The sequence below is a fragment of the Nuphar pumila genome, chromosome 15 (genome assembly GCF_984573655.1).
Source record: "Nuphar pumila chromosome 15, dmNupPumi1.hap1.1, whole genome shotgun sequence".
Taxonomy (NCBI): Eukaryota; Viridiplantae; Streptophyta; class Magnoliopsida; order Nymphaeales; family Nymphaeaceae; genus Nuphar; species Nuphar pumila.
In genome coordinates, this window is record NC_143263.1 from 390,890 (window position 1) to 402,669 (window position 11,780).

The following is an 11,780-nucleotide window of genomic DNA, read 5'->3' on the forward strand; positions in this document are numbered from 1 at the left end:
TTAAAGAACGGGGCGGTTGGGGGCAAGGTGATGCGCCCAGATGGCGTGAGATTGTAGGATTTTGCTGCTGCGGAACGAAATTGACCGACGCGGGCGTTTTTAGTTTTTCCCTTCGTTCCCATTTATTTCCACGAAAAAAAAAAATCTCGGATCCGATATCGAATTTCGTGATTCTGCATTTCTGTTTGTGCCTCTCGGGCGACAGAGAGAGAGAGAGAGAGAGAGACCCTTTCGATTCCGATCGGGTGTGCAGGCGAGTGGAGAAATCGACATCGAGACTTCTCTGGAGCTCTTCACAGTCCTCAATTCAGGTGCACCCTCCATCTCCTCTTTCGTCTCCGTCTTCTACTTCGATTTCTTCTTTCGTCTCTCCATCGAATCCTACGCTCAGAAGCGTCGCCATCGTTAATTTCGTAGATAGCTATCGAAAAAATATTGCAGAAACTTTTTCGGCGATCTTCTACCTCGTAAGTGTTTGGATGGGCGCCGGTTCGGAAAGAGAGGCTCTCTTGTCTTCGCGAAATTTTTGTGATCTTCTCAACTCTTCTTATTTTTTTTTAATCGGCTCAGATCCGTGAATCTGTGAACAAGTGTTAGGGAATCGGTCTTCGCATGCCCTAACCTGTGAAAACCGAACAAATTCCGTGAATTCAGATCTAGTTTTGGTTGTTGGAAGCCTCTTTGAATTGAGGATCTGCGATCGAGATCAGGGAGATCGATCGTCGTCGTCGTCGTCAATTTGTGATACTAGAGCTTAAAAGTGTGTTGATGGAATCGAGCATAGGAGTAGTAAGCGTTCGAGTGAGTATTTGTTTGACTTCTGCCCTCCCGATGAGGTTTCATGTGAAAACTTCGTGGATTTTGGATACGCCCACTCATTAATCTCCACTGGAGAGACTGGCTCTTTTCCGCTCTAGATTGGTAACTGACCAAGTTTTCCGTATTCACAAAGAGTGGAATTTTTATAAGGCCGATCGCTCATCTATGTTTCCTTTCCCCGTGGAAGGTCTTTTGTTTTCGTTTAACTTTTAGAAAAACAGTATGTCAGCCACAAGGCTGGGCCTTTCTTGCGATTCCTCGACTCTGGAGGGCTCTGATTCGTTTGGATTGTGTGAAGGTCACGGTGACGACGGCCAGGGAGCTTCATTCTGACGGCCCACATGCCAGAATTATCGATGGTGGACTGCCGCAGCTTAATCGAGTTCTGCAAGGCTTTCGAGCAACACAGGAACATGGCGAATTCTTTATCCATGAGTGACCGTAGCAGTCACCATCGCAACGGCAATCATAACTCCAGGAACAGGAAGCCAGGCGGATCCCTGAACCCTCTGTCCCATCCTCTGTGCGACCAGTCTCCTTTTGCTGCTGTGGATATCATCATCTTGCTTCTTGTGCTGGGCGCTCTTGGAGTGCTCGTGCTGCCGTATTTCAGATTCATCTGCCGAGAGGCTGCTGAGATTCTTCCAGCGGCTATGGAGCTTATCGTCGAAGTCATGTACCAAGCCCCTGTTGCTTATGTGGCTGGTGCAATTGTAATGTTCATCACTGTGATTGCTGCCTGGGAGATCTTGCATCACAAAGCTAGGAAATGTGGGAAGCCATACTGTAAGGGTCTTCGCAAGGCAGTTGAGTTTGATATCCAGCTTGAATCGGAAGAATGTGTGAAGTACCTACCGCCAGCACCTAAAGATGCCATTGAGGCTGGACCTTTGCAGTTGGGTCAGGATCATAAGGAGCTCGAAGCAGAACTGAAGAGGATGGCTCCTCTTAATGGTAGAGCGGTTCTTATTTTTCGAGCACCTTGTGGGTGCCCTGCAGGCAGGATGGAGGTATGGGGTCCAAAGAAGCTTCGTAAAGTCAAAAGGTAGAGCAGTCAAATTGTGACAGAGGTGAATGGAGTAGCATCCTTTGCTTGGATCAGTTGAAGACTCTGCAAGCTTTCTTGGAGAAGCCAGAAGGTTTGTGCAGTTTTTTATGGGAGTTTCTGGAGGATGGTATCAAAGTCCCAGTCTGCCATCAATGGATCTGTTCAGCTTCTGAACTAGAGTTTTCTTCATGGCCTCTTGTTTCTAGTTATCTACTTTTATACTTTAGTGCTATGTGAATGACCTCTTTTTAATTAAATAAGCAACTTATAATATTCCCTAGGGGCTGCTGCAGGGGGAAGTCTGGACCTTGTCAACATATATAATACAGTAATAACAAGAATACTATAACCAACACTTATGCTGTCATCTGGTTCTCACGCATAGTTTTTTGTGTGGATGGATTTTCTGATTTCAGGAACTCTTGGCTGATTTGTTTGGGTTTGTGTTGTTTCCTTTTCCTCTTTATCCAACATTAAGATGTTTTTTCAGGTTTTGTGATTTTTACAGCATATAAAATGAAAGGACATTATAACTTTTTTCATAGTATGCTCTCCTGTTTCTTGGTATCAATTTCTGGCAACAGATAGGTTCTTGAGTGCCAGATCTCGTTCATGCTGAAAACATCAGCCAAACTGCTTTATAGAGTTTTCTGTGAAACCTACCTGAACCTTTTCTTTGGATCGTCTTATCCAACTCCACAAATGCCATTGTGCACCTCACGCATACCACTGTGCATCATCCTGGCTTGTTCAGAAGTCGAACGTAAAATGCTCTTTAACCGCCATTGAATCCTTACCTACACATTGTGGGAATGTGATCTCCATGTCAAGTTCAAGTTATCTGTGCCTTTCTGATTATATTCCGATATTCAGTGTGCCCTAGCCACTGCCATAAGTACGACTAGAGAACTAGAATTGAAGACTGGTATCATCTTTCAAATCCTCATCCTCCTTCATGATTATTAGCAGTGTCCATCCATATTAGATTGCCCATGTGGATTAGATTTTAAGCATAATAATTCAGGAGGCTCACCAAAGAGAAGTTGATCATTCTTTCATTAAATTTGAACATTGAATTAACAGTGCAGTATGTAAGATCACTCTAAATTACTTCATGAATATCTTATTTATGATTCTTTTTTGGATCATATTGAAACTTCAGATATTTCAAATTTTAGCTCCTACTTGCTAAGCTAGTGAGACAAAAAAAAAAATCAATGATTCTAAAATAGTAGTTATAGTACAGCATATACTATCACAATTTATTATCCATCTCAAACACTCCATTTTTGAAATATGATGAGATTTATGGCCCTGCCAACCTGCTGTATGAGCTTTTGTGGTTATCTAGAATGTGTTGATACTTTCCGTTGTTGTTAGTTGTTAGATGCTAGGACATGATTTGTTAGGTTAAGGTCAAACTCCTAGACAACCTAAAGAACATGAAGAAGTTCCCTTTGGTGGTAAGTTTTTGTATTAATTACTTTTGATTAATTAATATGCTGTTTGATGTTAGTCCAAGGGCAATTTTTTGTCAATTTTGTTTAAACAATTCTCATGGAAAAAGATGATGATCATAATTAATGCAAATAATTGAGATGATTTCTTGAATTTTATAATTCATATCCACCCTTAGCTTTGAATTAAGTAAAATTTATAATTATGACACTTTGCCTTCTAACATTTCAAGAATGATGCCGGCACCATAGTTATGGAATCCGGAATAGGACTGGAAGATCTTGCTGCGTATGCTGGATGCAAAAATAAATGTCAAAATTGCATAAACCAAAATGTACTAGTGGTGGCTGGACAGAGAAAGAAAGGAAAAGAAAGTCTAAGTTGGTAGAGTTTTCAATTTCTGAATAAAGAACAAGCACTTGCAGTAGCTTCTTTCCATTGCCTATTTTCGATGATCAGAGATTGCAAAATTTAATCTAGGAGTACCTTTGCATAAAGCAATTTTCGTATTAATGCAAATAAAGCCATATATTACCACAGGTTTTTTATCTGAGAAAGTAATTTCTGGAGATTGGATGCAAGTTTAGCATAAGAGTTCCAGACAAGGTCCTAAACAATCTTGAGAATGGTCAAGTTTCATTAAATGCAAATTTCTTCAGATCATTGGTTGATGTTCTGCAAAGTTTTCCATTTCATAGTTTGGTTGTATGGAATTGCTTTCCACTTGCAGCCTGCCGAAACATGAGTCAAACTGTAGGTCTTAGAACAAGATTTGCCCAGTTCCAGCAAACTAACACTAAAATAAACTTGAGGAAAACTGAATACTCTGCGAAGAATACTTTGACACAACAAGTGCTAAAGCTGAAGGATGCAGAACTTTAGATGTCGCCAGTGTCGGAATGAGTTCCCAGGTACCAGAGTGTGACTTATAATAAACTTGAGGAAACTTGAACACTCAATGAAACTGCATTTACAAAGAATACTTGGAGACTCTAAAGCTCAGGTGTGAGGAAGTTACATGTCCATGTCGGTGTTGCAATGAGTACCCAGGTAACATAGTGTATGACAATGAAAAAGTTGATTCTGCATAGATGACATAGATTGGCCATAAGTCTTGATTGGTTCAGCAGAATTGAGGAAGGCCCAATTGAGTCATTTGCTTCTTCACTATGGCGACCATTTCAGAACCAATTTTGACATTTGACAGTAGTCGCATGACTCGCACCAAGTCACAGTTGAGTCATCTAAGATGTGATGTATCCTGGCGATGTCATGAAAGTCTCAATTGCATTATCTGAGGAAAGTTCAATTAGTACAACCTGCCTGGGTCCTTGCACCATGCCATGCTTGTCTTTCCTTTTATCCTTCATTTTTAAGTAGCCAATAAATCAATGCTTTGTGCATACATCTCCAAGATATTATTATTATTATTATTATTATTATTATTATTATTATTATTATTATTATTTTGGCATCAGTTTGTAACTAAGAAGTACATTCCACTGCCTATGTCTTTGTTCCTGCCTCCAGTATCTTAGCATTGATTACACCCCGATTACATCGTAACTTCTATCTATAGATAAAAAGTATGATTAATCTGTCTGTGATGTTTTGCCTTCTGTTCTTTGGAATAGGTTGTTGATGTTGTTGGTGTCATGTGTCAAACTGTGCACAGTGTGTCCACAATGGTCATTGTTCTGAGCAACAAAGTTCTAACTAGATAAAACAATGTAAAAGTGAAAACCAATTTTGTTGTTTGATACAATATAAAGTGAGTGTCATTTGTAACTTTTGAAAGCTTTGCATCATTGTTTCATCATGAATTCGATAACAAATTGCATTCAGCTCATTATTTTCTTGTTTTAATGCCATTTTCCGCTGTTTACGATGCTGCTTTCTCCGGTTCAGATTTTATGCCATTATGCAGCTCTTGCCTCTTTTGTATTCCCTGACTTATAATCTATGCTAGTTAATCAAGACACTCTAAGGGACAAGACTGAAACTAGATCTCACATAAATGGGCTTAAAATGCTAAGTTAACAGCATGATTCTTTGATTATAATATCTGTTTCTTGGTTTCCAATTAGTTGCATGTCAAACCATTCAGATCAAACTTTCTGCAGTTTGGACCAGCAGAATTTTCGATACTTGCATTTAGATCCAATTTAGAAACCCTCTGAAACGTCGCATGACTGCAAATCTGTTCTTCCTTCTCTTCTCGAAGAGCCATTCTTTTGCAGGGTGATTGTGCACTGAAGGTTGTTTCCATGCCTTTTTCATTCCGTCTTGCCTCAGCATAGGTACTACTTCCAGTTTCTTTTTCTCCTTGAACTATCAGGCTCATGGATAATTCACTCATGTTTCTTTGTATCGGGAATAATCTGCATTCTGGATTCTTTTCTGTTGAAGGTGATGATTTCTTCTTGCTCAGGCATTTGCCCCAGGAAATGTCATCCTGTCGAAGGCTTAGGTCCCCTCTGTTTTCTCTTTGCTCAGATGGTGCATTTCCATGTGAAGCTCTTAAACTCATGCTGACAGTTTGTATCTCCTTCTCCTTTTGTGGTCCTTCACATGATGTTAAGCAGCTATCTGCTGAACAGTCTGTTAGTTGGGGCATTTGAATCTGTTGCATGCCGAAACCTGCCACTTCTTTTGACCCAGAGAATGCAGAATTCAGACACTCGTTAGACATTTCAGAAACCAGCTCCGACAGTTTAGCCCTGGCTGCTTCTAATCCTGCAGACCCTAGATTCTGCTGTGCAAGAGTTTCCTGTGCTTTCTGAAGTACATATTGCAAGTATTTGCCTTGTGCCTCTATCCGGAGTTGCAGGTGTCTTTGCACCTGATTCAATGAGAAATAAAAGATTATGAAATTTTTATCCACTACTTTCTAAGTTATCAACTATAATATCCGATTATTTTTTTGGTCATTTTACAGGTGCATAGATGCCTCTGGTTTGAGTAAAATGCGAACATGTTTGGAAGTTCGAACTTTCTTGAATTGAACGGTGGAAAGTGAATTTTTCCCTTTAAAACAAAGTCTTGAGGATTTTCATAATCTGAATTTACAGTCTTTGAAAAGCAGTAAAATACTATGCTTTGTTCAGCAATGATTATTTACAAACTATTCTAGGTTGTCACTGTCATCATCACCATCATGGTTAATCTTTATTCCACCTACATGTGGTTAGCTTTATGAGTTGTTTCTACATTATTTCCTATGTAGGCATAAAACCTGAATTCTTGGGAAATATTTGACATCCGCACTTTGCAGTTTCCTCCAAGATTTTGTTGGTCTTCCACTTGCTGTTCCAAAAAAACATTCTAGTTTTTGCTGTGTTATTTTGGAAAAATTAGGAGTGTTACATGGCATATAACGAGTGATTTTTTAATAATTTTAGAGTGGTGGAGGTAGTTCTGTGGTCTGAAACCTTATAAACTTCAGGATGATTGAAGAATCATTGTTGCTGAATGGTTACTAGTTTCCACTTGCATCTTTTGGATATCAAAAGGTAAAAATCTTGGTTTATGATGTTCCCAGGGAATTAGAAAGAAACAAAAAAAAAGAAGCTTCATTGACAATTCATTTATTTGCATTTGAACCATTTCATAAAACATTAGGCATATCATCATATGCTTTAAAATGAAAAAAATAAAAAGCAGCATGTTTTATTGTCCTATTTATCTGTTTACCTCCAGTTGCTCATGCAGCCTTCGTTGGACCTCAATTTGCATTTGAAGTGTCTCACCAATTTGGAAACTCCTGACACAAGGAAATTATGGTTAATAGGTGTAAACTTACCACAATTCTAGAATGCCAAAAAAAATTATTTTCTGTGCTTACTTGTTTGCATGTGATCCTCCTGATTCCATGTTGCTGGTATATGATCCAAAAACCTCAGGCGTCTTATCCATTGTTATACAACCTATGGGCATCCCTGAGTGGAAAATGTGTGCGATAATCAGAAATGCGCTCAAGTTTTTCTCATGCCGAGTTTTCAACGTGAATTTCTGCTTACCATTCTTGTTCATGTTGTTAGCGTGTGTTGGTAGATGCTTACTCAGCCTGTATTTCTGCAACAAAAAGAAACTTTTCTTAATTGGTGCCAAACTGGTGGGGGACCTTCTTGTATTATTACAGGGGCATGGAATTTGTTGATACCTGAAGATGGCTCTTGAGATGATATAAGGTGAGCCCAGGGATGCCCATAATTCTCATTACTGCTTTGGGAGTAGCCTCTGCAACAAACCTTGTTGTTAGTCAGATAAGCGCCTATGAAAGTGCACTGTTTGCATGCTATACTAGTATGGTATTTAGAACAAAATACTTGGACGAATTAACTCGACGATGCAGTCAGAGTTTTTAGTTGTGGCCACATGGGTGATTTGGTTCAGGCTGGCTCAACTTGAGCCTATCCTTGCAAGAACTGAAGTTATGAATTCTAAGAACTAGCATACTCACTCTCTGCTCCTCCAAGTTGAGTCACTGCTTCCACAAAACGCTCATGTAGCTCCAGTGACCATTTCAATCTTGGTTTTGCATCTGTTGACAGGACCAACCCCGTGTCCCCTTGAAATTTTGCACTGTGCAGAAACAAGGGCCGTTCCGGAGGAATAGATACTCCACAAGAAGCGAAGCTGTTCTTGCTTTCATGGTACATTTCCTGTCAGTCCCTGCTGTAACTCAGTTTGTTTAATTGCAATTATCAAGAGCATCTTAATAGAAAAAAAGGGAAATTGTAGATCTCTGGCTCTGTTTGATGGGGAGTACCTATTTCCTTTTCCTCTTTTTGTTTAAACGGTGCAACTTCTGTGAGATGCTCTGTCTCTCTTGTGTGGAGTCTCTCTTCTATAGGTATCTTGTTTCTTCAAACAGGTGGCTTTCTCAAATCTCACTTTTCCATCTTCCTCTCGTTCACCTTTGTGCTGTTTCCGGGCTCTTACAGTGCCCTTCTTGTTTCTGAATTGTGGCCAGGGCTTGCATTTAAAGGCTATCACACTTGGGGGGGGAATAGAATCTCAAGAAGAAGCAGCAAAACACCCAGACCCCATTGCGATCTTCACAGTGACTCAAAAAGTGAGCATGTCCTCTCTAGTATCTGCAGTACGCCTTTTAACATCTTTGAATGATTATATTTTCTGTGTACTCCTGGCTTTCTATATTTTGCTTGAGACGTTCACCATAACATTCAGAACAACTTATACCTGTAATAGGTTCACTAATTGATCCAAAAGAAAAAGTAGCAAGTTTTTGCGTGGTCCCAGGGCATAAAGCAGGAATCCAATACCAAAAGGAGGAATTTCTTGACCCAAAGAATGCGTCGTTTCGTGGGCTTAGAATCTTCTGAATTGCACGAACTCATGTTTTCATAGGGAAACCATCATGGGGCATCTAAAAAAAAAGTAGCCCGAACTTCTTAGCATTGGAATGATTGAATTTGTTACACATTCGAAGAAATATTGAAACCATCCATACAACGAAGATTCCTCTGACCCACCGACCATGACGGATATATTGAACTAATGCAGAATATGTTCTTGGTGGTTTTCTGTAGACGTTTAATAGGCGATTGGCAAAAATTCGAGTTCGAGATTGAAAGATCTCTTAAATTCTGGTGGATTTTTATTGCAACCGAGAGATCAAAGAATATGATTATTTTTTATAGTTAATAAGAGGGGAAGGAGGGATATAATTCTATTGACTGGACGTAAGAGGAAGAAGAATGAGATCGATTCATAAAATAGAAAGTTGCCCAGGCACACCTTTTTAGAAAGGGAAAGGAACGCGCATATACCTCCTTGTTGTCCTGTGTTGTATGCTTGGGTACTTATTCATACCCCGGGAAAAGAGGACATCTGTGCCTCTTTCTGATTGATGGAAGACCATCGTCTTTATGCATGCCAATCTGCTTATTCTCGGCATACTTGGGAGCACAGTTTCATTATTTATGCTTTTAGAGGGGGATCAAATTGGCTTGGATTAATAATCATTTGACTTCATACAGCTAGTTCCACGTGTTTGGATTGTACGTTATTGCTGATGTTTGGAACAAGCTCTTGACTTGAGAGGCCTTTTATGTAATCTACCGGTTAAGGCAATCTTTGAAGAGAGAAGAATTTTTTTATTTTTTTTTTTGTAAGTCAAGCTGGGGTTAGTCTGACCCTATAAGTTATACAACGATACCAGTGGGATTTGAACTTGCAACGTCCCAACACAAGGCGACAGTGCACTAGCTGCTCTTACCAGACAAGCGGAGCCCCCTATTGGTAGAGAATAATTAAAATTGTTAAAGGAAAAAGGCAGTCCTTTAATTGATTATGCATTTTGAATAAGTCAAGTATTTGAGTTTAACCTGCCATAGGTGAGGCAGGTGCTAAGTCAGGTAATAATCTCTGGGTGATTGGAGAAATTCACCTAAACATTTGTTTACTCTGCCATGGTTGGATAACAGGTAGTGTGGTACATCCTAATAACTTTACCGAGGTGCTATCCCATGTGGTAAGCGGGGTCCTGTGTCAAGCTGAAGGCTCAGGATCAAATCCTTCTGTCACATGGGGGCGGCTGTTGTTATGGTAGGGGTCCGCCTAACCCCAGCTTGCCTTTCAAAAAATAAAAATCCAAATAACTTGGGATCGGTCCCAAGAATAGTCTTGGGCTCTGTTTGGGAGCCGCTGTTGGGAGCGGTGATGAAATTGGTGGATTTGGCAACAACATCGCTCATGCGGACATTTTTTGAAATCCACCCATTTATTGATATCATGTCCTCTCCCAACTCTGCATCTTCCCTCCCAAAGCGGTGACTCCAATCAATGGAGACGCTTAGTATTTGGTGAATCCCCCCGTCACCGCTCCCAACTACGGCTCCCAAACAGAGCCTTTGGCTTCTATGGTCATGTACTATAGTTTCTCGCTGTGCCCCTGCCCCTGCCCCTGCCCCTGCCCCTGCCCATGGTATTGGGTACTAAGATACCTGGGAACATGGTTAAGACAGTTAAATGGACTCCATCCACAGGAAACAACGAATTGCTCTTAAAACTTGTGTGTGGAGAGGAGAGGATGATTCCCTTTTTGGAAAAAGGATGTTCAGGTTTTAGGTATTATTGTGGTTTGCCAAGGTGACAGCTTTGGTGTGTCCCTGTTTACTTCTTTCCTCTTTGGTTATAGGAAATGAAGCCGGTCCCCTCATTGTTCCGGAACATCATTTAAAACAAGTGAATACAACATCGAGACATGCTCTCTCTCTCTTCTGGAGGTTGCTGGTCGATGACAATATCCTATGATTAAGTTTTCTTTTGTTTGGTCTTATGTTAATAATCCAAACTGGTTTTGAAGTTTCTAATTTAGTTCATTATCACTAATGATTGCATAAAATGATAAGACGTGTCTGTCGTAGATTGAAACTATGGATGGAGCATACAGACTAACGCCAATTAAAGTACAATAAAAGGAAAATTCCTTTACGATCCTACCATTCGCCTCTAATTCCAAAAATATGCCTCACAATTCTGAATTTCCTGAAATGGTCCTCTGATTTTGTGGAAACTGCCAAACGGAGACCTATTTGTATTTTATTATTCTTCATTAACTCTGGTTAAATCTCAAATCAAATTACAAATAATAGCCTTCATAATCAAATGTTCAAAACATTTACTTTTTTATGAGGATAAATGAGTATTTTTCAATTCACAATATGGACAACCCAAAAACATGACCCTCCTAGGGTTGATGGCCATTAACATAATGTCTGTATTTGACAGTTTGCAAGAAATCTGTGGCCCATATCATGAATTTCAGAAAAGCAAGGCCCACTTTTGTAAATAGGCGCAAAAGGTTGGCCCCTATGTGGAATTTTCCTTTTAGTAAAATCCACTCTTATGAATAGCTATCTTGGAGAGAAGGGGACATGATCATATGACACAAACACCTTTGTTTTTTATCATTGCGTCTTTTACGCTACTCATACTGTAGAAACAGTACCATGCCCACCAAAAATTTTGCCAAGTGTTAAATGTTTGTTATATTTTTTCTCTTTTTGGATAGTCCAAGAGAACACCAACCGCACATTGGCTGCTCACCTCCAGTCGAGCCCGCCCCCCCCCCCCCCCCTGCTCACCGGAAAGTAGGAGTGTCAATGGGTCGGGTTTGGTTAGTACTCAGGTGGAACCAGACCTGGCCTCGATTTTTGGGTATGGTATCGGGTCTGAATCCGGGTCTAATCGGATTCACCATAAGAGAAATCATACCTGAACCCGATAAAAACTATATAAACCAGACCCGGGCCATGCCCGATAAAATAATAATTTTTATTATTTGTACATTGAAAATTTGTGGGTCTTAATTGAAACTCTGGTTGAGCTCGGGTCTGGTATAAAATTTCACAAACTATACCCGGCTCTATGTATTAATCGGACTTTTGGGTCCGACGGGTCTTAATCGGGTCTTCTTATTTATCAC

General features: G+C 40.1%; 2 protein-coding genes and 1 long non-coding RNA gene across 4 annotated transcripts; 2 read left to right on the top strand and 1 right to left on the bottom strand.

Moving 5' to 3' along the window:
• Positions 1–173: 173 nt before the first annotated feature.
• LOC149814019 (uncharacterized) lies at positions 174–2,222 on the top strand. Its single transcript, XM_089989598.1, has 2 exons — positions 174–311; positions 1,118–2,222. Exon 2 carries the CDS (start codon positions 1,161–1,163, stop codon positions 1,866–1,868), a length of 708 nt encoding a protein of 235 aa, XP_089845724.1. The 5' UTR covers positions 174–311; positions 1,118–1,160; the 3' UTR covers positions 1,869–2,222.
• Positions 2,223–5,379: 3,157 nt separating this feature from the next.
• Positions 5,380–8,528, bottom strand: LOC149814020 (myb-related protein 2-like). 2 transcript variants are annotated; one of them, XM_089989600.1, is made up of 7 exons: positions 8,097–8,528; positions 7,788–7,999; positions 7,488–7,564; positions 7,345–7,399; positions 7,170–7,263; positions 7,019–7,088; positions 5,380–6,167 (listed from the first exon to the last, which is right to left on the bottom strand). In XM_089989600.1, exons 2-7 carry the CDS (start codon positions 7,984–7,986, stop codon positions 5,409–5,411), a joined length of 1,254 nt encoding a protein of 417 aa, XP_089845726.1. In that variant the 5' UTR covers positions 7,987–7,999; positions 8,097–8,528; the 3' UTR covers positions 5,380–5,408. The 2 variants fall into 2 exon arrangements, with proteins under 2 accessions (XP_089845726.1, XP_089845725.1); XM_089989599.1 differs by lacking the exon at positions 8,097–8,528 and having other exon boundaries at positions 7,788–8,073.
• Positions 5,449–7,075, top strand: LOC149814021 (uncharacterized). Its single transcript, XR_016427987.1, has 3 exons — positions 5,449–5,625; positions 5,735–6,837; positions 7,025–7,075. It is a non-coding gene; the product is annotated as an uncharacterized LOC149814021 (long non-coding RNA).
• Positions 8,529–11,780: the final 3,252 nt, after the last annotated feature.